Genomic DNA, 26,825 nt, shown 5'->3' on the forward strand with positions numbered 1-26,825 from the left:
TCCTGAATCGAACTTTTTGAATATGTAAACATTGGTGTCATGTTTATATCTAGTAGACAAATGATACTTGGTATTCAAATCACATGGCAACGTTCATTCTTAAATTCAGTACACAATTAATATTCTGATGAATACTTTTGTTTAGTTAAAGTACATATTATACATTGGTTGATGAAATTTTGTTTATTTGGTGGCGATACTTAAATACATGTTAACCTATTTCATTAATTTAGGAACAAGGACTTGTCACATATGTGGAGAAATGACTTTCCAAATTCCATGCAGCAGTGGGCAAATTAGAAAAGATTTACCACAAACCTGCAAAACTGGAGAAGACTACTGCATGACAGATATCGTACAAGACGCCCAAGGCAATGTGGATGTTTTCAAAAGGTTTATTATCATTTTCTATAAATGATTATTTTTAAGGTTTCGCAAATTATTTGTTTATATCAGATACGGTTGGTACGTAACTCAATCGTTGGTGTTGTTTTGGTGCATAAACTAAAATTGAAAATAATCCGTTTTAAATTGCATGCGTCCCAGGTGCTTTTCTTGTTTTGCCTTTACCAGGAACACACAAAGCCTTATATTTGAAAGCCGAGGATGCATAAAATCTGAAACAGTTGTAGAGATATATGACCAAAAGGTACCTAGAAATAAACAAATTCATCTAGGGTTCATGTATGAGATTATTTCAATTATCATGAAGAAAAAAAGAAAAAAAGAAAAAGATGGTATTGCATTCAACTGAAAATTTATTTTAATACGGTTCACATTTTCCCTCCCTCCTTTTGTGTTTCTTTGATATATATTTAAAACGTGGCTGTTTTGAAGAAGAAATTCACAATAAGCATAAAGACGAAGGGGCAAGAAGGACAAACTTCTAATGGAGATTCTACAGAGAATATGCCCTGAATAATTACAGACTATATTCTGTTGATACTTTTACAACATATATTTCTATCTATCTGTGTGACGTCAAACGCGCGATATTACGTCAAAGTTAATGTTAATCTAATCATGTTTCTGTCAGGGTAAGGATTGGGTCCGATCACTTAAAATCTTTCAATCCTAAATGGGTGGATTTTTACATAAAATCGTATAATGAAAAAGAAATGAGGGAAGTTACTAAATTTAATGTATGCTTTGTGTACTTCTTTTAACATTTTTTTTTTTTAAAGTGATTAAGATGATAACACAATGGTAACTGCTGTACACCTATTTTTGACATTTTAACCTATTATGTCTGTCTGTCTGTCTGTCTGTCTGTTTGTTTGTTTTATTTATTTATTTATTTATTTGATAAGACTGTCTTTTAAAGGAGAGGTTTTGCTAGCTATAAAAGATACCAGGTTCAATACACCAATTTCTACTTAATAAAATGCCTGTACCAAGTCAGAAATATGACAGCTGTTATCCATTCGTTAGATGTGTTTGAGTTTTTTATTTTGCCATTGGATTAGAAACTTTCCTTTTTGAATTTTCCTCGGAGCTCAGTATTTTTGTGATTCCACTTTTTGTTTATGATTCGATATGATTTTTATAGCTCCTGCACAAGTAAATGAATCAAACAGTCTTTAATGAATTGAGTTAATTGCATATATCTTCTCAATATAGATTTGCGTTACTATTTTTTTGTTTATGGATTTTGCATTGGTTTTGTTTATATTCATAATAAAAGGCAATTGTAACCGACTAATAATTCATCTTAAACCGACGAATCAATCAACACACATCCAATAGCTCAAGTGTAAAAACCTCATAAACAGACTTTAAAAGAAGTTTTCATGTATATAGACAGCAACTTTATTACTATCATTGTATTGTTATAAATACCAAGTAGGTACGTATATTTATCATTGGCAAGTTTAAGTGCTCAAAAATTATAAAAAAAATATTTTTAAGACTTTTACAGCTGGCTTATAATTGTACATGTAAAAGTTTTATCAAAATAAAAATGGATGTCAATGGGCAAATATTTTTGAGGCATTCAAAAGGATAAATCTAGAGGATTCCGAAAATCAAAATTCCAGAACATGACAAATTTACATATTTTTACTTTAACTCAATCAATATAGATTGATGCAATTGTCTAAGCTGTTCGATTTAGTTACAATTATACATCGGACATGCGGGCAATTTTTTCCGAGAACAATTTATATATTATAGAGTTGAATGCCTTTTATATGATAAATTCTGTTTCAGATGCGTTGATTTAGCAACATGTGAAAACAAATGGAATACAGAGTCAGCTGGTCTTGATTATTGTAAACATTATGGAGTAGTTCGAAATCCGGATGCCTATTCTTGTCACTTCTGTTGTACCCAAGACAAATGCAACTCTATGCTAGTTCCGAATGCCACCACATGGTATTCTAAGACCAATTGAAATGGCAGCAATTGCTATTTTGTAGGCAATAAAAGTTTAAACTAAGTGTTCTTTGTTTATTTTCTTCTGATTTCAATGATTTGTGTATATGTTTATTGATATTTCTATCTTTAAGTACATTACAGAATAGAGATATTTATATACACATTTTATAATGATAAATTTGATTTAAGAATGCGTTCATTTTAATAAGATAAAGGGTCCGGCATCAAAACCCATTTGAAAATAAGCAAAAATCTTTGATATCAAATCCTGTTCTATTTATCAAAAGATGTAATAGGCATTCGAATCGGAATTAGAAACATTTTCAAATATGATATCCGTAATATTTTCCAAAAATAACATTCAATTAACCAATGTCAACAGTCATCATGTACTATGCCTCAATATCAATGTATGCCATAGTAACACATTTCATTAAATAAGCATTAACAAGTTCTGTTATTTTCCTGACCATCATTCTACACATAATTATGATTTGCAATACATTGAAGTCTTAAGCATCATGTATATGTTCAAATTCAAACGGTTAATAACACTATAGATAGTATGATGAACAGCCAGTCGAAACTGCAAAAATCCGTATAAAGTCGATCACATTGTTTAGTATGAAATTATCACAGAAATAGGCAACATTAGTAAAACGGTGTATAAAAGTCATAAAACGATTGAGAGAAAACAAATCAGGGTATGAAATTTAAACCGCGGGAAACACCTCAACTATAAGTGGAATATACTACCGGATTTAATTGTTGTAAGCTCACGCCCTTTTTTGAACAAATGACTAATCACAAACGCTTGAAACAACTCATTTAACAAGGCCAAATAATGTACGAAGTTGAATAGTATCAAGAACTCAAAATTGTGAAAGGTGTTGGTAAAAAAAACAGGTAAGGTTAACGTTTTCCTGGAGCAGAAAAGTGTTTGTGTTTTAAAAAATTTGTAGTTTCATTAACAGTTATTTATTTACTTGCTTTTTAATTTCATATATATATATATATTTAAATAGTTTTATCAAATTTTATCAAGTGATTATAAGACATCATGCAATAACTGATAGCTAATTGAATCTTATTAAGGTGGTACCCAACACTTTAACTAAAATTAATTTGGCTCGTTTGATTTTCTTAAAATTTTGACAAAGTATTTACTTTGACCCTTTGACAAAAATATAAAAATTTCAAACAATTTGAACCAACCGTTTTATCAGAAAAATTACACTGGTTATATAGCAGTTTGACAAACACTTATTTTGATCATTGAGATGCTAAATACTCCCTTATGAACACAACGTCATTAAAACGTTCTGCTGATTTTACAGAGTTATCTCCCTGTAGTGTTAGGTACCACCTTAAACAAAATGTCTTCTCAAAATTCTATATCATCGTTCGTATAATATTTTACTTACCCGGAAACTTTTGTTATTGAGAAATGTTTTTAATGAGAAAGAATAGACGAGACTGTTATCGGTATAAACAACACAAACATTGGAATTTGAAAAGCACAAAGAACAACATATATAGCTTAAGCAAGAGCAACACACAGCTCTTTAAGAAGTAAATAAATGACTGGGACATATAAAACATGTCAACTAACTTCAAAGTAAACTGCCAAAACAGAATGACCGTCTTAGAACAGAAGAATACAACTATATTTGAATAAACAGGTTTACTACATAAAAGAAACAATATGAAAGAAAATATTTCATAGGCTTTGTATTTTATTGTAAAGAAATGAACGAAAATTAAGTTATTATATATATATATATATATATATAAATGTATGTACAATGAATTCAATTGTTTACAATATTATTTCGAAATCATAAAACAAAAAATTAAAAAAAATACTAATCAATAGGAAAATTTCATAGCAAATAATTATGATCTTTATGTCATATATACGATACCAAGCGTTTCAATAGTTCATGATAATCATATAAAACAATAACTTAATTGATATAGTATATATGTTATATCACTTTTACAAAACAATAACAAGTTACTCTTCTAAAACAATGGTTTTATGGACAAAGCGTTCCTTTCAGAACTTTTGTAGAAATCATTTGCTAGTGTAAGAGCTTAATCTTGCTGAGAAAGTAATGGATGTTTCTTCCATCAATGATGTAGACTTTGGGAATGAAACATATTCAAAACATCCAGTAGTAGAATAAAGGTGAAATCCAATTATCCCAGAATCCTGTATTTGGCATCTGTGGCACTGATCAAAAAAAATATATTTGTTACTAAAGACTCTTGTATAACAAAATAAGGTTAATCTGGTGTTAAATTTTGTTTAAAGACAACATCAAGTTACATTAAACATACAAAGACCTGCAAATGATTTCAAGTGTATATCTCAATTAAAATCACAATGGTTCTTGATCTAGTATGTGTGTTCCATGCACAATAAAATAAAATTATATTAAAAATGAGATCACCTCTGTATCGAATACACCTGTTATAAGTTTGCCACTATTACTGCAACTTTTGACAGACCTATTGAAACCCATTGGTGGCCTTCTGATGTTTTCTGCTCTTTGGTCGGGTTTTTGTCTCTTTGACACATTTCCCATTTCATTTCTCAATTTTATAAAATATTGTAAGTGGTTAGACTTGGTGTACTTTATTCAAAATGCACATTTTTGTCTTTAGTCTGTCAAAAAATTATATTTCTAACTTTTAAGTTGGAACCATAACACAATATGTTGTCATTTTTTTGTTTTCTAAATGTCCTTTAAGTTTGCGTTTTAGATTCTTGTATGATGGTTACATTATCCTCACATGCGATTTCGTGTTGACAAAAAAATATATCTTTTTATTTTTACTGAAGAATCAAATATAAACATAGTTTTAAACGCTTCATCGAAATAGCAATGATTAAGAAATAATTCCTTCATGTCATGCTATACTAGTATGCTGGTTTAAACATGGGTAGGCATTATATCTGTCGATATTTTACACTTAGCGTACGATATTTATGAACTTGGTGTTTTGTTTGTACGTGTAGTATGAAAAGAACACTTTTATTTATTCTTTTGTGGGTAATATGCGCTTTTAAGGATTTACCAAAAATTTGTATAATTTTAAATACTTGAAGAGCTTTATCTCTAAACTAAAATAGTTAAATGATGCGGTCAACTTTGCCAGACACAGAGAGTTAAAACCTTAAAATACTTACGTTATAATATCTAAATATATCGAAGTAGATTTTAAGAAATTAATTTAATAAATGATATCACGACAGAATCAAAGTACAGACTAATGAACTGATTTTATTCCAGGGTGACTTGCAGTATTAACGTTCTAAACTAATCTCATAGAAACAAAATCTTACTCATTGGCGTTGTTGTAAGCGGGGCTGCTGTAGGGAATGTAGGAAATGGGTCCACTACGACGCTTGGGTTGAATCCGTAGTCATAGTAGTAATAATCTGTAAGCGGCTTGTTTTCTGGCCACCAATAATCCCAGTACTGTGGTGGGATAGTAACTTGTGATGTAGTGGCATCTGTTATAACAGCAGTGGTGGTTGTTACAAGTACGGATTTATACCCAATCAGAAATCCAGCTCTCCTGTTCTTCGAGTCAGTTTTAAAGGTAATGCTAATAGATTCACCAACAATCTGTTTTCTGTCCCATTCTCTACGATCACATAATACTGTACTGGAATCTAAAAACAAAATTAATAACATTACTTCATTACCTTTGACAAACATTGGATTTTTCCAATAATTTTAATGGTAATTTTTAAAAATCTAAATATATATTTGTCATTTGACATGCATGTACAGTTTTATTATACCGTTTTAGATATTCTTTTTGTGGAGCATACATATATAGTATAGAACCCACTCGACACTTTTACAAATACCAATTAATTTCTCAAAAACGTAAAGACACAGCCATTTCGAGTAATGGCTATCCGTGTTTTATACATCTCTAACAAAGTCTCTGAAAGGTGAATTCCAAAAAAGTAGTTTTTTTATATTCTCAATGGGTAGGAGGTTGTTTTCAGACAGACGTTATAATGTTAATTGGTCGCCAATGCTGCTAACAACCAAATAATTACTTGGCTTTGCATATTATGTGAAAAACTGTTTAAAAGATAGTAAAGAGCTCTAAATATTCAAACAACGGCACGTTTGTACTATTCTGGACTTGTTGAAGGCCGTACGGTGACCTATAATTATTAATGTTTGTGTCATTTTGGTATTTTGTGGATAGTTGTCTCATTGGCAGTCATACCACATCTTCTTTTTTATATTTAGTGTCGAGACATTACTTAAAATAAATCGTTTATGATTAATTTTTGAATCATATCAAATGTACAATCTATATTTGTCAGAATATTCAAGTAAAACACAATAGCCTTACGGTCATACACAGTAACAACTAACCATTTGTAGTTATATGTAACCGGTGATAAGAACAATTATCATTTTGGTCAACATCCAGCAAATACACAGTTAACTGTACAGAATTTGTTCCATTTACTGTTATATTCCAGCTACAATCATTATTCCTGTTGGAAATATAACATTTATAAAGATTAGAGATTCTAAATTCGTGAATTGATATCTGGTATTTGAAATTTAAAACCCTTGGTTAGTAAACTAATGTTCTTGTGGCATATGTTATTTACATGTCCATATGAGTGGTGATGGTGATTTTTAACAACAAATGTAGCGACTTACCAGTAGTCGCGTCATTGTTTGTGATATTGTGTGGTGTCTGTCGTTGATGGGATATGTGTGTTATTGTTCTGTGGTTGCCATGTTGTGCTGATCATGATGTTTACATTATTATTTTTCTGTGATTGAAGTTTTTGCGTATATGTGTACGGTATTCTGTGACAAAGTGTTGTAATTTTAGCCATAATTTTAACATTGTAATAATGATGTTTGGTTAGCCATTTGACCAGGTTCAACCCAACATGTTTTCCTCAAATGTTCTGTCAGGAATATAATATGGAAAATGTTATCAAATAGTTCGTTTCTATGTGTGTTAGTGTTTGTTTTTGTTGCACTTCAGTGTTCCTGTTGTTCCCTTGTTTTCTTCTTATAATTGATGTGATTTCCTCGGTTTTAGTTTGTAACCCGAACTTGTTAGGGTTTTTTTCTCAATCGATTTATGACTTTTTATCACAGGTATACTATTGTTGTCTTAAGTAAATTAATCTTATACCCGTACAATTGACCAAATTTACAACATGACGTTGCATGATGAAAATGTCACTTGTGTTATCCCGTTTTAAAGACAGAGAGACACAAATAGTCCTCAAACACTACACTACAATATAAAGGCACTTTAACGCATTTCCTCCAAAAGGGTAGTTATAAATTCCACGACCAACATTGATACTCGTCTTGTTCAAAACGTGCATTGATCAATTTCTGTACAATATAAGTGTAGTAATAATTTTCCTTTACCTTATGTCGGATTTGTCTTCTCTCAATCGATTGATTACTTTCAAACAGCGGTATACTACTGTTGTCTTTATTTATGTTCAATTACTATCCGACGTAATTGTACATACAATATATGTACATTGCTGAACATATAAAATTCAGTTGTATGGGCTTTAGAAACAGGACAAAAAGCGAGGCTCGCCAAGCTGTTCTCCTGTTTTGTGGCGCGTACAAATAAATTTCCAACAATAGACATATGATCTTTTATTAAACAAGAAATAGTCATATAATCGTTTGTTTAACATGGTATTTGAGAAATCGTAGACTTTATTTGTTCAAGTAAAGCAAAACTTTATTTGTATACAAGACACATGTATTTATAGTGACTGATTGCAGGCAGGATAAGGTAAAGAGTTGAAATACAACAATACCAAATTCCAAGGAAAATAGTCTGCTCTATCATGGGCCCATTAACTGTCCACTAAATACAAGGGTTTTTTTCCTCACAGCTATTTAACGACCAAATCATAGCATGAATGAGGCCAAGAAACCTATTTTTTCTACCACAGATGGTCATCTTTGACAAAGATATACCGTAATGCTCTACAAAGTCACGTTGATGAAAAAACTGTCGAAGCTAAAACAAAAAAAGGATTTTTGGTATATGCATATGATATAATAAACAGGTATGTGTAGAGTGAGAGTATAGATTTGTATGTACTACAGTAATAAAATACAGATGAGTAACTCACAAAGGATAATCATCAGGAAATCTTGGACTGGTTATATATTTTTCGGTTTCCTCAGCTAACAACTTCTGTGTTCTTTGACAACCGGTGCCAGCTAAAATACCGGTAAATGATTGGTTGAAAACTAAATCACAAAGGCCGTTATACAGGATATTCTTATAAAATTGGTACCTTTTGACAACAGAAGCATGACAATAAATTATAATTCACTTATAAAAAAAAACAGTATTTATTGAAAACATTGAGACAAGGACATATTTGAAAGCTTTATATGATATAAGAACATATAAGTCATAATGTAGTTTAATTCATTTGCCTTCCGTTTTGATACAAACATTGATATATATTTACATTGGGTGTGTGGGTAAAGGTAATATCGTTGGTTAGCTTGCTTTCTAGCTGAACCGTGAAGTCAGTATTAGGGTATGTAAACTACCCTTCTTTAAAAGTAGACTAGTCTGACAGAAAACCAATCTATATGTCTGTTGGACTAGACTACTCTAAAAATAGGGTAGTATACCAAACTTAATAATGACTTCACAGTTCACCTAACAAGCAAGATAACCAAAGTTTCTACCTTTATCTACACACGCAATGCATTCTGCTGTAAGTATTTGATTCTCGTATAGTACTGGAAGAATGCATCCCGTTATTACGTTTACACATTATTATTGTTATGCTATTCGACATTTGAACTTTCCCAAACTTTTTTTTTAATTTTAATTAAAGCTGCCATATAGATCTACGTATAACAACACTTACATGAATCGTGTGCTGGGAGAAACTTCATCATGAATCCAATTCCTGGGTCTAATTCAAAGTCGCCTGACTTAAACTCTACATACACCGCACCAGTAACCAGTATAGGTTTAGTTGAATTGATGCCGGTTTTGCAATCAAATTCGTCAAACACTGTTAAACCAGAAGAACTTTCACCTTAAAAAGAAGAAATGTACCATGAATAATTTCATTTAAATATTGGCAACAAATTTATTTTGTTGCCATGATTTCATTCATATTATGGAAAATCTTTCCTGAAAACTGTAAATAATTTTATAAAGGTGTGCCTTAAAATGGTGATTACATGAATACTACTTTAGGCTTTATTGAAGGTATAATGATATCACCTATATATACTCGCACATAGTCACGTGGGCACTTCATTTGCCAAATATCTATCTGCAGAAGTATTTTCATGTCAGCTGGTGTGTCTGCTACAGTTTTGATAATCCACGAACATGTAGTGTTCCTACAAAAAAGAAAAACATTTTCCTAATACATCATAATTATGCACATCAAAAGTATTACTCCTAGATGCCGAAATAAAAAGCACGTACATTTCATACAAACGAAATAATAAGTAAAGTTTACGTGAAATTGACGTGAGAAATTCAAATGAGATTCAATTTACTTGAAATTCATTTGAAATTCACATGTCATATGAGCATAATTTGCCGGTGTAGGTAAAATGATATATAAATTAAATTATTTCGATTGTTCGAACGATAAAATGTATGTTTCGATAATTTCTCAATAACGTGTTAGTGTTTCGATTGTTTTCACGATAAAAATGTAAGAATTTCTATTTTTTCGACGATGAAATGTAGAGTTTGGATTGTTTCCTCGATAAAAATGTATGTATAAGAGTTTCGATTGTTTTCACGCTATTATTCTAAGAAGTTTCGATTGTACGCAGAATATGTAATAGCCTATTGAACACAATTCGCAAAATTAAAATGTCTAAAATGTACAAGTTTTAATTTTTCCACGATAAGAATTCAAACAGAGTTTCTGTTGTTCACTTGTTCTGTTCTGTTGATAGCGTTCCATCTTGTCAGTTTTCTTGGACTACCCCTTTTTGAATTTAGCTTGAAGTTTGTACTTTTGTTTTACTCTTTTCCAATGATAAGAATACTAATTATGTTCCTGAATATCTGTTCCAAATGATGAAAACATTTGTTTGCATAATCGACAGTCAAACATTTAGAATTATAATCGGGGAAATTGACAATCTAGTTAAAACTAAATCATTGATTTGGTCTTGTTTTGATATGTCTGGCACATATCAGAACAAGAGCAATACAAGGATTTGATTTAAAGAAGATTGGGATATTGATGAAGGTTTAACAACTCTCAAATGAAAAAAAAACTACATTGCAAAACTTTATGATTTGTACTCACGCTTCATATGAACCATTGTAAAATCCTGGCGACGTTATAATAGTTGGCTGGAATGATTTCAGTGTAACTGGAAGTCTGTTTCCGCATTGACAATTCCCTGTATCATAAAAAACAATATTGTTACTAGTATTAGAACTCCATTGTGTATTGGATATGAAAAAGTGATATGCGTGGCCGAATAATCAGAAATGATGGAGGCCACCAAACGGCAGAAGACAGAAGACAGAAGAACAGAAGAACCTTCATAAGTTTGTATTTTTTCTTCTAAATAAGAGGGTTTAAATATTTCACACAAACAGCCTTCTGATAAGTAATATATTTTGTTAACGTCAATTTATTTCAAACTACTAAATTTGAAACATTGCTGATGATGATGTATTCATAAACTCATCATAGATACCATGATTAAATTTTGTATTTACGCCAGACGCGCGTTTAGTCTATAAAAGACTCATCAGTGACGCTCGAATGCAAAAAAAAAGATAAAAAAAGGCCAAATAAAGAACAATATAGAAGAGCATTGAGGATCAATATTCTTAAAAGGTTTGCCAAATACAGCTAAGGTTATATATTTCTGAGGTAGAAAATCCTTAGTATTTCAAATATTCCAAAGTTTTTTAAACATTTAATTCATAAATATTACCATCTCAATGATAATTCATGTCAGTTTTTTCGTCTTCAAAATGTCGCTTCTCAAATAGCTTTTAAGCTGACCTCATTAATATGTTTTTCTATCTTTGCAAACTACCAAATTACTGTTTCCGATATCGTACAAAAACAGTAAATTTAAAACATGTATTACAATAAACTATTCGCACATGCTTATATAGATAATCCTACTTGATATTACATATGATATCTTAATTTTTTGCTTTGTCCAGTTTAAATCATTATCTACGGTACTTTTTTCATGGTTTTTGTGAAAAATGTTTGTTATATTTTTGTTTTGTCTTTCTTTGGCGATGTTTGTGGACTTATTTTTCGACTTGTGATTGATGATTGGGAATGCTCCTTGACTTGATATGTTTGGGTTATTGACAACACTTAGATTGTGTTAAAACTATGAGTCGAAATAATAATGTATTGTCGAAATGCGCATCTGGTGCAAGAAAATTGATACCGTTAATTTTATTACTACCACTGGGTCGATAACTCTGCTGGTGGACTATTAGTCCCTGAGGTTATCACCAGCCCAGTAGCCAGTACTTCGGTACTGGCATGAAAATACGGATTTTTTAGTGTGTTATTAAAATTTGCTGTTTCAAAATATTAGAAATTATTATAAATTAAGGAATGTATCTCCCTCATGCAAAGCTCTGATTCCTTTCACGGATTCGGCTATACTTTTTGGACCTTTTGGATTATAGCTCTTCATCTTTTATATAAGCTTTGGATTTCAAATATTTTGGCCACCAGCATCACTGAAAAGACATGTATTGTCAAAATGCGCATCTGGTGCAAGAAAATTGGTACCGTTAATTTTATTAATAGTTATGCATAAATGTATGGATGACTGATGAGAAGGCATCAAAATGAAACTCTTCAACAAAAAATGCTATTTTTTTCTATGCCTTATAAAAATGTCCCTCTGGTATCGTTCGCCTCTCTTTGACAATAATTTATATACAATTTTAATTCACTACATCGAAATCGTCGCTTACAACAGGTCAAAATCACTCCTATTCACTCTATATATATACAATTGTATATGTGAAACATCATGATACTAAAAATTGTCCGAACCTTCACATTAAAGTGAAAATGACATGTAATATGACTAGTTACTTTCGCTATTTGACAATATAGGTCATGGAGAAATCTATTATTTTATGTCATGTAATTAAACGTCAGGTCAATCTTGGTATATCTCGGGTTTAAAACGCTATCTTACTGTTCATTTATCATTGTAGTTCTCATAAACACTTCTTTGACATAAAATATCAAGAAATATGATTTACTTTTGTTTTAGCATTTGAAGGAACAAAACGAGCACCTTTGATCTGAAATAACATATATTTTACATGGGTGAAGCCCTCGATGAAGCTTTACAATTTATCATTTCTGGTCAATCATAATTTTATGAATTACTAGTTTGTTGTTTGTGGCAATTTTTTTGTATATTCAAGACCAGATAAAACTGGTTTTAAGTTATAAAGATATTCTAGAAATTCGTGTTTTTATATTTTAATTAATTGTAGAAAAATAATGAAGGGCCACGTATCATAATATTTATGCAGTTGTCAAAAAAATACTTCCGATAATATTTCAAAGAGATGTATTTTTAATTTTCCTATATTAACTCTGTTATAAAATGTCAAAATGTTGTCGCAAAAATAAAAAAATAAAAACTTGCATTGCAAAGATTGAAAATAGTTGTTCTTACGATGCGACATTATTTATATGAAAATATAATTCATCTTAATGCGTCAATGCGTTTTTCAGAATTTTTAAGGTCTTTCCTCTCCGTGAGGAAAGACCTTATTGTTTTTCGCATGTTTTTTTTTTTTTTTTTTTTTTTTTTTTTTTTCATCCAGCATTTGTTTGACATGGCCTCCCCTCGTTTCTATTGGAGTTATCAAAACCAAATATGGACCATCGGTAGACCTCATTATGAAGTATTACCAGATGAGGCTGTGTAGGATTTCATCATCCCCTTTAGAAGTTATCTCCCTTTTATTGATTTTTTTCAACATGACCCCCCCTCGTTGTTTTTAAAGATATCATGATCTTATTTTTACAATAGGTACATCTCATCATGATGTATTACCATATGAGGCTGCATAGAATTTCATCATCCCCTTTGAGAGTTATTTCCCCTTGAAACAATTTCTTTCCTTTGCTCATTTCTCAAAAAATGTTAGAGATAGAATCGATTTGAAAACGGCAACATGTACAGGAACAGATGGCAATGTTAATGAACATATACAATCATTTTGTTATTAACCCTTATAAGGAGTTATTCCCCTTGAAAAATTGTATACAATTTTAGAAAAAATCTATTGCAAGAACTGGAAGTCGTAGAGACTTGGGACCTTCACCAATAATCTTTAATTCATGTGACCTTCAATATGCACCCAAGGTCAAAGGTCACAGAGTGCAAAAAAAAATTACGCTGCAATTTCAAGCTTACATATTTGGAAAACGATAAGACTTTGCTGCCTACATACAGCGTATAAAATGTTCCTCTCGACGAACTCTACAATTTATGTAATAAGCCCAAAAATGTCCGATCGTCTGTTCAAAAGTTACAACGGGATGATTATTAAAAGTATAGTATTTTGTGTATATCTTTTTAAAGGTAACAGATATCAACCTACTATAAACTTAAAAGATGATCAGTAGTTCAAGACCTTCAATTTGAGGTCAATGTCAGGTCATGATGAAATTTCACCTTGACCTTCACATTATACTATGACCTTGACCTTGTGATATTTAAAAGGTCAAGTGGTCCTGAGTTGAATGGTGATAGTCCCATGTCTTTACGACTTCCGGTTCTCAAGTTTTGTATTGCATCATATATTTGATGATTAATTGTGACCTTAGTGAACTTTAAAATTGTCTTAATTCTTTTTCTATAATGTTGTCCTTTAACTGTAGATCATTTATCATTTAACAGATTTGAGATATCTATTGTCGTTTTAGAGATAATGCAGTTTTAAGTTTTGCGAGCGGAGGCATGTATTTCTGAATCATCAAGAGCTTACCACTTAAAATGTTTAAGAAATTGAAGAGGTTGACATAGTTATATGTTTGACAAAATACCAAAAACATTCCATTTAAAAAAACACTAAAAAATTCAATTTGAAATTTTCGTGTTTTGCATTGACTTTGTAAGTTTCATAATTTCTATTTATATAGTTGATATTGCATCATTATTTGCACTTTGTCAAATGGGGTCATCTGATATATCAAATTGAAGGTCTTAATAAACTCTACTTAAAAATGAAAATTTGAAACCCCCTTTTCATCCAAGGGAGACGGGTGGGGTCATTTAGTGCAAACATTCAAATTTCTCAGATGGTAAGGTTGTCGCATATCAAATGAAAGAACATAAAGCGAACATTTCAAATTTCAAATTGACGTCTCCCAAAAATGAGTTGGATGGGGTCATTGAGTGCAAAAAATAAATGTTCTTTTAAGGTAGGGTTGTTGTATATCAAATGAAAGGTCATTATGTGTACATTTCAAATAGCAAATTCCTGACCTTCAAAAATTAGTAAGATAGGGTTATTGAGTGCAAAAATCAAACTTTCTAGAATATGGCGTTGTCGCATATCAAATGAAAGCTCATCTACTCTATGTTACATATATAATAATTCCGATATCAAAAATGTAGGCGGATGAGGTCATTAAGTGATAAAAGTGAAAAGTTTCAGAAGGTATGCTTGTCGTATATCAAACGAAAGGTCGTACAAAGTACATTATGAAAGCATCACTTTTACAGGAAAGACCTTTCAATTGTTTTACAAACAATTGAGATACTAGTTTTTACCTGGAACTCTAAACCAATGATTTATAAGTAGTTCAATCCGAAAGTAGCTCAATGTCCATAAGAAACAGGAAAATAATAACCACAGCCACCAAAGGCAAGAAAATAATTAAAAAAAATGCAATTTCTTAATTTCGTGCGTTTTACCCCACATTCATCTGATAACCTGATAGAGTATCACTTAGTACATTACGTGAGGATTTTTTTAGCCCACGGCACATAGAAAGAAGCGACAAACCCTCCTGAGGCCAACTTTTCCTCGGGAAGTAAGAACCTTAGTATATAAAAAAAATATTAATTAATCAGCAAATAATTCAAGAAAGGTATGTCATAAATGATAGGAGCCATAATTGAAAATCCTAAAGAAAACCTTGTTATTTGTTCAAAGTTTTTGAAAGAAAAAGTTTGCCAAATGTATGAAAAGTGTAGAGAAAATTCATTTCCCGCCAAATTTTCAATGGCATAACTTACGTCTCAAAAAAAGCAAACGGGCCCATCATTTTATATTTTAGTTCCTCTATTCATATATTAATCTATCAGTTTTTAAATAAAGGTTGTTGTTTGGAAACAGAGTAGCGAACGTCCTTAATAAACAATGTTAGATACTAACAGGCACACATAATCAATAACACTTACACATTAATTATGCATTCTATATTGAAAATATATCAGTATAAGGAAACAAATGTTTGACAGTTTATAATTGCAGAAGTAGTCAGCATATTATTTTATGGTCAGTAAGCCTTGTGTTTGTTTCAGTATATATATGAGGTTTTTTTTCATTTCCGTTGTTCTAAGCAAAAATGTAAGCTAATAAATATGATACTTTAGCAATCAAGCGAAAAAAATCATCGGACTTTTAAGAATCAAAGAAAACTGATTTGTTTTCCTAAATTTATCAGTGTTTCAGTGTTAAATATTAAAAAAATGAACTGATGAGAATATATAAAACTTAAGGATGCGTAACACTCTGTGACAAAGACCAAAAACATGTTGTAAAGCAAGATATAGAAGAGACCGACATGACAAATGTATATAAATAATTCAAATGAGATTTACGTTGGAAACAACACGAAAAACATACATGATGTATAAGATATACATGAACCAACTATAACCGCTGAATTACAGTCTCCTTACTTTAATTAATACAAAAAAGAAGATGTGTTATAATTGCAAATGAGAAAATCTTCCACAAGAGACCAAAATGACACAGAAATAACAACTATAGCTAGGTCATCAAAGACTGGCACATGAAGTATGCGGCCTGGTTAACATACGTGTTCGTGTTCAACCCTCTTCTAATCTGGGATACAGTGGTGAACGTGATAGATCAAAATATGAACATAAATCCGTTTGAATAGATAGGCACTAAGCAGAACAAGTAGAACTAATGATAACACAAAAACGCAAAAAAACTATATTTATTAGAGTAATCTACTACTAATTGGTAGTTCAAGCCAATTGGAACATCGCATTTTTTCTCAGACCAAAATTTCAATCAGTACACAACCAATGGTTTATTTCTGTTATAGTCGGGAATAACGACAACAATACTAGAAATCCCATTAAAATCAAAGACCTTTATTTAAGTCTTTTGTGCAATTTTGAAATGAATTATTCAACTTACCTTTATATACAAATATTCCTAAAATCAAACCGAAAACAAGTGATACTGTAGGCATGATGTTAACACGTACTGATGGTCCAACTGACAGAATCCCAGGTAATATTAGATTCAGTGTCCGTTAGTTTTGTGTGTGTAGGTAAATTATTTTTTGGTTAATAACGGTTATGACAGGTTATTTATTGTACATGTTCGGTATTTGTGTCACTTATATGTATATCATATTTATCTAGATCATTGTCTTCTGTTATAAATAATTTGGTTACTTTTTATCAGATTTTTTTTGGTGGCAAAAACTTATGTGGCTTTTTTTCGGTGTTGATCTCGGCGGTGTGAACAATTATTAATTTTGTGATTATGCTTCTTAGGGTATGACGATACATCAATAATTTTAATCATATGCTTCATAGTTTTGTTCATAAAAAGATTTATACCATAAAAAAAACTACTGTTTTCATTGAAACAGCCCTGGCAATAATCAATCTTGTATTTTGAATTTGCTAACTTGCTTGCTTGGTTGATTTCTTGCTTGCTTGCTTGCTTGTTTGCTTGCTTGCTTGCTTGCTTGATCTCTTTATTTTTTGCTTGGTTACTTGATTTATTGCTTGATTTCTTGTTTGACTGATTAATTCATTAATTAATTTATTTATTAATAATTGGTTGATTGATTGATTGATTGATTGATTGCTTGATTGATTGATTGATTGATTGATTGATTGATTGATTGATTGATTGATTGATTGATTGATTGATTGATAAGTAGCTATAAGAATTGAATGCTTCTTTTTGCTATTTTCACGGTTGGTCAGGCGTTGATCGTGCTTAATGTTTTAACACACTAATTAATTGCAACAGCGACATTCTTTCTGTTCTCCGGCCAAGTTAAAATTCCTATGTTTTTTTTCAGTCCATAAAAGGTGTTACTCGAACATGTTATTGTATCATGCTACTGACAGTTGATAAATTTGTATTTTTATTTATTATTAATTATTAGAAAACTTATGATCTAAACAGGATATTCTTCCAAGTGATTAAATGTGTGATACTTAATATTATAACCTTTAGTCCACGAACCTATTACACGACTTCTCTACATAATGATCTTAATGTTGTTTATCTGACACACAAAAATGTTAGTCGATATAATACATTTTACATGTTCCTAGGTCTTGTTGACAATTATTTTTCAATTAAAGTAAATCCTAAGAATTTTATTTACAAGATCCTGGTAAACATCATCTTTCACTTGTAATAAAATGCTGTCTAGTGATTAATTATTGTTTTTTGACATGCAAAGTCATAATCTTATTTATTAAGTATTTCCTAGCTTTTTTCGTGCTGTTGTGTAATATTATTATCTAGTTAAGGAATACCATTGTGTTTATCCGTAATGGTTCATTCTTTCATATTGTTTGATTGCATATTTGTTATCTTTGGTGATTTTATGAAATTTCAATGCAATCGCGGAGTATTTGCAAATTAAGTGTTTTTTAAAACCAATTAAATTACAGCTGTTTTACTGAGACCTCAGTATGATGCTAGCAACAGCACAGTAAGCCAGTACTCGTCTGACATGTATATGTTGACAATTTATGTGTTTCGTATTTAAGGGACAGTTTTACTGAGACCTCAGTATGATGCTAGCAACAGCACAGTAAGCCAGTACTCGTCTGACATGTATATGTTGACAATTTATGTGTTTCGTATTTAAGGGACAGTTTTACTGAGACCTCAGTATGATGCTAGCAACAGCACAGTAAGCCAGTACTCGTCTGACATGTATATGTTGACAATTTATGTGTTTCGTATTTAAGGGACATACAAGTAGCCAAATCAAAACATTAGTGCTGATTCATCAAAGATTATTGCTCGGTTTGCAAACTTCACCGTCCAGTCTACTCGCAGTCATGAATCCTCATTAAGAAATAAAAGAAAATGTTTGATTTCAGACAGTTGATCATTTGTAGATTTATATCTGTGTCATGTGTTTGGTTTTTTCATTATGTGTTTTTTTTGTGGGTTTTTAAAAAAAAATATATATAATCTAACATTCTACAGATGGGTGCACTCCTAACCTGTACAGCAAGTTAACTTGATAACCAGTCATTTGGACTGGTCAAAGTTAACCTGTGACCGAATATAGGACTGCTCTGACCAGTCCTAGGACCAGAATCTAGTTAACTTGAAAAGCGGACTTGGTCCTAGGACTGTTTTTATGTCTGCCAAAAAGTTAACTTGGAAACAGGTCCGCTATTGATATAAGTTAACTTCTAACCAGTCCTGTCATAAGTTAACATAAGTTAACTTCGGAACCAGTCCTGTCATAAAGTTAACATAAGTTAACTTGGAAACCGGTCCTGCCACAAAGTTAACTTCTGCTTGGACAAATCCGATCAAAACCAGACCTGTTCCCAAGTTAACTTTTGACTGGTCTGCTCAACACTAAGTTAACTTGTAACCAGGACCGCTCTTCGTTGATTTAAAATAAAAAAAATAATATCTAAGCATTCTTTGTTTCGTAGTATAAACATCGAAAATAAAGTAATTTGAAAATTAATACTTCCGTTTTATGAACAGAATTAAATACAAATAGTTTAAAATAAGTACGCACAGAACGTAACACAAATTTATCTGTGATCTGACAATCTATCTATTATAAAAACGATCTCGGTTACAATGATAACATGCACTCAATATATATATATTCCGAGATCAAATTCAATCATGTAATGTATATTTTTGAAAAGAAGTATATTTGATGTTAGGTGTATACGTCCTTCATAGTTATACATCCTTGAACTATGCAGCCACAATCAGCAATAATTTAATTCATTTAAATACAAATTTTTGTTCGCCTAAATTAAGGGTGCCAGCATGTCCTCTTTTTAATAAAAATACTGATACGTAACAATATTTCAGTAGTTTTCATGCCTCCAGTTGACTAGTACAACAAAATTATTTGACCGCATCCACCAAAACTGACCATATGTGCACTTTAATTTGTAAATCTATATACCCGCATAGTTAATCAGACATATTTTTTATGCCAGAATCAATGTATAATACAATCATGACAATGGACAGCAAAATTGCAATATAATAACAAAAAATTTTGGTTCGCATAAATTTAGGATACCAGCATGTCCTCATTTTATTCAAAATATTGATACGTAACAAAATTTCAGTAGTTTTGATACCTCCAGCTGACTTGTACAACAAAATTATTTGACCGCATCCACCAAAACTGACCATATATGCACTTTAATTTGTAAATCTATATACCTGCATAGTAAATCAGCCATATTTTTTATGTCAGGATTTAATGTATAATACAATCATGACAATGGACAGCAATATTGCAATATAATAACAACAAATTTTTGTTCGCATAAATTTAGAATTCCAGCATGTCCTCATTTTATTCAAAATATTGATACGTAACAAAATTTCAGTAGTTTTGATACCTCCAGTTGACTTGTACAAAAAAATTATTTGACCGCATCCACCAAAACTGACCATATATGCACTTTAATTTGTAAATCTATATACCCACATAGTAAATCAGCCATATTTTTTATGTCAGGATTTAATGTGTAATACAATCATGACAATGGACAGCAATATTGCAATATAATAACAACAAATTTTTGTTCGCATAAATTTAGAATTCCAGCATGTCCTCATTTTATTCAAAATATTGATACGTAACAAAATTTCAGTAGTTTTGATACCTTCAGTTGACTTGTACAACAAAATTATTTGACCGCATCCACCAAAACTGACCATATGTGCACTTTAATTTGTAAATCTATATACCCGCATAGTTAATCAGCCATATTTTTTATGCCAGAATCAATATATAATACAATCATGACAATGGACAGCAATATTGCAATATAATAACAACAAATTTTTGTTCACATAAATTTAGGATACCAGCATGTCCTCATTTTATTCAAAATATTGATACGTAACAAAATTTCAGTAGTTTTGATACCTCCAGTTGACTTGTACAATAAAATTATTTGACTGCATCCACCAAAACTGAACATATATGCACTTTAATTTGTAAATCTATATACCCGCATAGTAAATCAGCCATATTTTTATGTCAGGATTCAATGTATAATACAATCATGACAATGGACAGCAATATTGCAATATAATAACAACAAATTTTTGTTCGCATAAATTTAGAATTATAGCATGTCCTCATTTCATTCAAAATATTCATACGTAACAAAATTTCAGTAGTTTTGATACCTCCAGCTAACTTGTACAACAAAATTATTTGACCGCATCCACCAAAACTGACCATATGTTCACTTTAATTTGAAAATCTATATACCCGCATAGTATATCAGCCATATTTTTTATGTCAGGATTTAATGTATAATACAATCATGACAATGGACAGCAAAATTGCAATATAATTACAAAAAATTTTTGTTCGCATAAATTTAGGATACCAGCATGTCCTCTTTTTATTCAAAATATTGATACGTAACAAAATTTCAGTAGTTTTGATACCTCCAGTTGACTTGTACAACAAAATTATTTGACCGCATCCACCAAAACTGACCATATGTGCACTTTAATTTGTAAATCTATATACCCGCATAGTTAATCAGACATATTTTTTATGCCAGAATCAATGTATAATACAATCATGACAATGGACAGCAAAATTGCAATATAATAACAAAAAATTTTGGTTTGCATAAATTTAGGATACCAGCATGTCCTCATTTTATTCAAAATATTGATACGTAACAAAATTTCAGTAGTTTTGATACCTCCAGCTGACTTGTACAACAAAATTATTTGACCGCATCCACCAAAACTGACCATATATGCACTTTAATTTGTAAATCTATATACCTGCATAGTAAATCAGCCATATTTTTTATGTCAGGATTTAATGTATAATACAATCATGACAATGGACAGCAATATTGCAATATAATAACAACAAATTTTTGTTCGCATAAATTTAGAATTCCAGCATGTCCTCATTTTATTCAAAATATTGATACGTAACAAAATTTCAGTAGTTTTGATACCTCCAGTTGACTTGTACAAAAAAATTATTTGACCGCATCCACCAAAACTGACCATATATGCACTTTAATTTGTAAATCTATATACCCACATAGTAAATCAGCCATATTTTTTATGTCAGGATTTAATGTGTAATACAATCATGACAATGGACAGCAATATTGCAATATAATAACAACAAATTTTTGTTCGCATAAATTTAGAATTCCAGCATGTCCTCATTTTATTCAAAATATTGATACGTAACAAAATTTCAGTAGTTTTGATACCTTCAGTTGACTTGTACAACAAAATTATTTGACCGCATCCACCAAAACTGACCATATGTGCACTTTAATTTGTAAATCTATATACCCGCATAGTTAATCAGCCATATTTTTTATGCCAGAATCAATGTATAATACAATCATGACAATGGACAGCAATATTGCAATATAATAACAACAAATTTTTGTTCACATAAATTTAGGATACCAGCATGTCCTCATTTTATTCAAAATATTGATACGTAACAAAATTTCAGTAGTTTTGATACCTCCAGTTGACTTGTACAATAAAATTATTTGACTGCATCCACCAAAACTGAACATATATGCACTTTAATTTGTAAATCTATATACCCGCATAGTAAATCAGCCATATTTTTATGTCAGGATTCAATGTATAATACAATCATGACAATGGACAGCAATATTGCAATATAATAACAACAAATTTTTGTTCGCATAAATTTAGAATTATAGCATGTCCTCATTTCATTCAAAATATTCATACGTAACAAAATTTCAGTAGTTTTGATACCTCCAGCTAACTTGTACAACAAAATTATTTGACCGCATCCACCAAAACTGACCATATGTTCACTTTAATTTGAAAATCTATATACCCGCATAGTATATCAGCCATATTTTTTATGTCAGGATTTAATGTATAATACAATCATGACAATGGACAGCAAAATTGCAATATAATTACAAAAAATTTTGGTTCGCATAAATTTAGGATACCAGCATGTCCTCTTTTTATTCAAAATATTGATACGTAACAAAATTTCAGTAGTTTTGATACCTCCAGTTGACTTGTACAACAAAATTATTTGACCGCATCCACCAAAACTGACCATATGTGCATTTTAATTTGTAAATCTATATACCCGCATAGTTAATCAGACATATTTTTTATGCCAGAATCAATGTATAATACAATCATGACAATGGACAGCAAAATTGCAATATAATAACAAAAAATTTTGGTTCGCATAAATTTAGGATACCAGCATGTCCTCATTTTATTCAAAATATTGATACGTAACAAAATTTCAGTAGTTTTGATACCTCCAGCTGACTTGTACAACAAAATTATTTGACCGCATCCACCAAAACTGACCATATATGCACTTTAATTTGTAAATCTATATACCCACATAGTAAATCAGCCATATTTTTTATGTCAGGATTTAATGTGTAATACAATCATGACAATGGACAGCAATATTGCAATATAATAACAACAAATTTTTGTTCGCATAAATTTAGAATTCCAGCATGTCCTCATTTTATTCAAAATATTGATACGTAACAAAATTTCAGTAGTTTTGATACCTCCAGTTGACTTGTACAAAAAAATTATTTGACCGCATCCACCAAAACTGACCATATATGCACTTTAATTTGTAAATCTATATACCCACATAGTAAATCAGCCATATTTTTTATGTCAGGATTTAATGTGTAATACAATCATGACAATGGACAGCAAAATTGCAATATAATTACAAAAAATTTTGGTTCGCATAAATTTAGGATACCAGCATGTCCTCTTTTTATTCAAAATATTGATACGTAACAAAATTTCAGTAGTTTTGATACCTCCAGTTGACTTGTACAACAAAATTATTTGACCGCATCCACCAAAACTGACCATATGTGCATTTTAATTTGTAAATCTATATACCCGCATAGTTAATCAGACATATTTTTTATGCCAGAATCAATGTATAATACAATCATGACAATGGACAGCAAAATTGCAATATAATAACAAAAAATTTTGGTTCGCATAAATTTAGGATACCAGCATGTCCTCATTTTATTCAAAATATTGATACGTAACAAAATTTCAGTAGTTTTGATACCTCCAGCTGACTTGTACAACAAAATTATTTGACCGCATCCACCAAAACTGACCATATATGCACTTTAATTTGTAAATCTATATACCTGCATAGTAAATCAGCCATATTTTTTATGTCAGGATTTAATGTATAATACAATCATGACAATGGACAGCAATATTGCAATATAATAACAACAAATTTTTGTTCGCATAAATTTAGAATTCCAGCATGTCCTCATTTTATTCAAAATATTGATACGTAACAAAATTTCAGTAGTTTTGATACCTCCAGTTGACTTGTACAAAAAAATTATTTGACCGCATCCACCAAAACTGACCATATATGCACTTTAATTTGTAAATCTATATACCCACATAGTAAATCAGCCATATTTTTTATGTCAGGATTTAATGTGTAATACAATCATGACAATGGACAGCAATATTGCAATATAATAACAACAAATTTTTGTTCGCATAAATTTAGAATTCCAGCATGTCCTCATTTTATTCAAAATATTGATACGTAACAAAATTTCAGTAGTTTTGATACCTTCAGTTGACTTGTACAACAAAATTATTTGACCGCATCCACCAAAACTGACCATATGTGCACTTTAATTTGTAAATCTATATACCCGCATAGTTAATCAGACATATTTTTTATGCCAGAATCAATGTATAATACAATCATGACAATGGACAGCAAAATTGCAATATAATAACAAAAAATTTTGGTTCGCATAAATTTAGGATACCAGCATGTCCTCATTTTATTCAAAATATTGATACGTAACAAAATTTCAGTAGTTTTGATACCTCCAGCTGACTTGTACAACAAAATTATTTGACCGCATCCACCAAAACTGACCATATATGCACTTTAATTTGTAAATCTATATACCTGCATAGTAAATCAGCCATATTTTTTATGTCAGGATTTAATGTATAATACAATCATGACAATGGACAGCAATATTGCAATATAATAACAACAAATTTTTGTTCGCATAAATTTAGAATTCCAGCATGTCCTCATTTTATTCAAAATATTGATACGTAACAAAATTTCAGTAGTTTTGATACCTCCAGTTGACTTGTACAAAAAAATTATTTGACCGCATCCACCAAAACTGACCATATATGCACTTTAATTTGTAAATCTATATACCCACATAGTAAATCAGCCATATTTTTTATGTCAGGATTTAATGTGTAATACAATCATGACAATGGACAGCAATATTGCAATATAATAACAACAAATTTTTGTTCGCATAAATTTAGAATTCCAGCATGTCCTCATTTTATTCAAAATATTGATACGTAACAAAATTTCAGTAGTTTTGATACCTCCAGTTGACTTGTACAATAAAATTATTTGACTGCATCCACCAAAACTGAACATATATGCACTTTAATTTGTAAATCTATATACCCGCATAGTAAATCAGCCATATTTTTATGTCAGGATTCAATGTATAATACAATCATGACAATGGACAGCAATATTGCAATATAATAACAACAAATTTTTGTTCGCATAAATTTAGAATTATAGCATGTCCTCATTTCATTCAAAATATTCATACGTAACAAAATTTCAGTAGTTTTGATACCTCCAGCTAACTTGTACAACAAAATTATTTGACCGCATCCACCAAAACTGACCATATGTTCACTTTAATTTGAAAATCTATATACCCGCATAGTATATCAGCCATATTTTTTATGTCAGGATTTAATGTATAATACAATCATGACAATGGACAGCAAAATTGCAATATAATTACAAAAAATTTTGGTTCGCATAAATTTAGGATACCAGCATGTCCTCTTTTTATTCAAAATATTGATACGTAACAAAATTTCAGTAGTTTTGATACCTCCAGTTGACTTGTACAACAAAATTATTTGACCGCATCCACCAAAACTGACCATATGTGCACTTTAATTTGTAAATCTATATACCCGCATAGTTAATCAGCCATATTTTTTATGCCAGAATCAATGTATAGTACAATCATGACAATGGACAGCAAAATTGCAATATAATAACAAAAAATTTTGGTTCGCATAAATTTAGGATACCAGCATGTCCTCATTTTATTCAAAATATTGATACGTAACAAAATTTCAGTAGTTTTGATACCTCCAGCTGACTTGTACAACAAAATTATTTGACCGCATCCACCAAAACTGACCATATATGCACTTTAATTTGTAAATCTATATACCTGCATAGTAAATCAGCCATATTTTTTATGTCAGGATTTAATGTATAATACAATCATGACAATGGACAGCAATATTGCAATATAATAACAACAAATTTTTGTTCGCATAAATTTAGAATTCCAGCATGTCCTCATTTTATTCAAAATATTGATACGTAACAAAATTTCAGTAGTTTTGATACCTCCAGTTGACTTGTACAAAAAAATTATTTGACCGCATCCACCAAAACTGACCATATATGCACTTTAATTTGTAAATCTATATACCCACATAGTAAATCAGCCATATTTTTTATGTCAGGATTTAATGTGTAATACAATCATGACAATGGACAGCAATATTGCAATATAATAACAACAAATTTTTGTTCGCATAAATTTAGAATTCCAGCATGTCCTCATTTTATTCAAAATATTGATACGTAACAAAATTTCAGTAGTTTTGATACCTTCAGTTGACTTGTACAACAAAATTATTTGACCGCATCCACCAAAACTGACCATATGTGCACTTTAATTTGTAAATCTATATACCCGCATAGTTAATCAGCCATATTTTTTATGCCA

At 30.6% G+C, this 26,825-nt stretch overlaps 1 protein-coding gene across 1 annotated transcript; it reads right to left on the reverse strand.

Moving 5' to 3' along the window:
* Window positions 1-4,283: 4,283 nt before the first annotated feature.
* On the reverse strand, window positions 4,284-17,028 carry LOC134705485 (tolloid-like protein 2). Its single transcript, XM_063564205.1, has 8 exons — window positions 16,849-17,028; window positions 10,730-10,826; window positions 9,676-9,797; window positions 9,311-9,484; window positions 8,552-8,642; window positions 6,789-6,913; window positions 5,729-6,061; window positions 4,284-4,612 (listed from the first exon to the last, which is right to left on the reverse strand). Exons 1-8 carry the CDS (start codon window positions 16,901-16,903, stop codon window positions 4,542-4,544), a joined length of 1,068 nt encoding a protein of 355 aa, XP_063420275.1. The 5' UTR covers window positions 16,904-17,028; the 3' UTR covers window positions 4,284-4,541.
* Between the last annotated feature and the right edge of the window lie 9,797 nt (window positions 17,029-26,825).

This window comes from Mytilus trossulus, chromosome 2 (genome assembly GCF_036588685.1).
Source record: "Mytilus trossulus isolate FHL-02 chromosome 2, PNRI_Mtr1.1.1.hap1, whole genome shotgun sequence".
NCBI classification, from domain to species: domain Eukaryota; kingdom Metazoa; phylum Mollusca; class Bivalvia; order Mytilida; family Mytilidae; genus Mytilus; species Mytilus trossulus.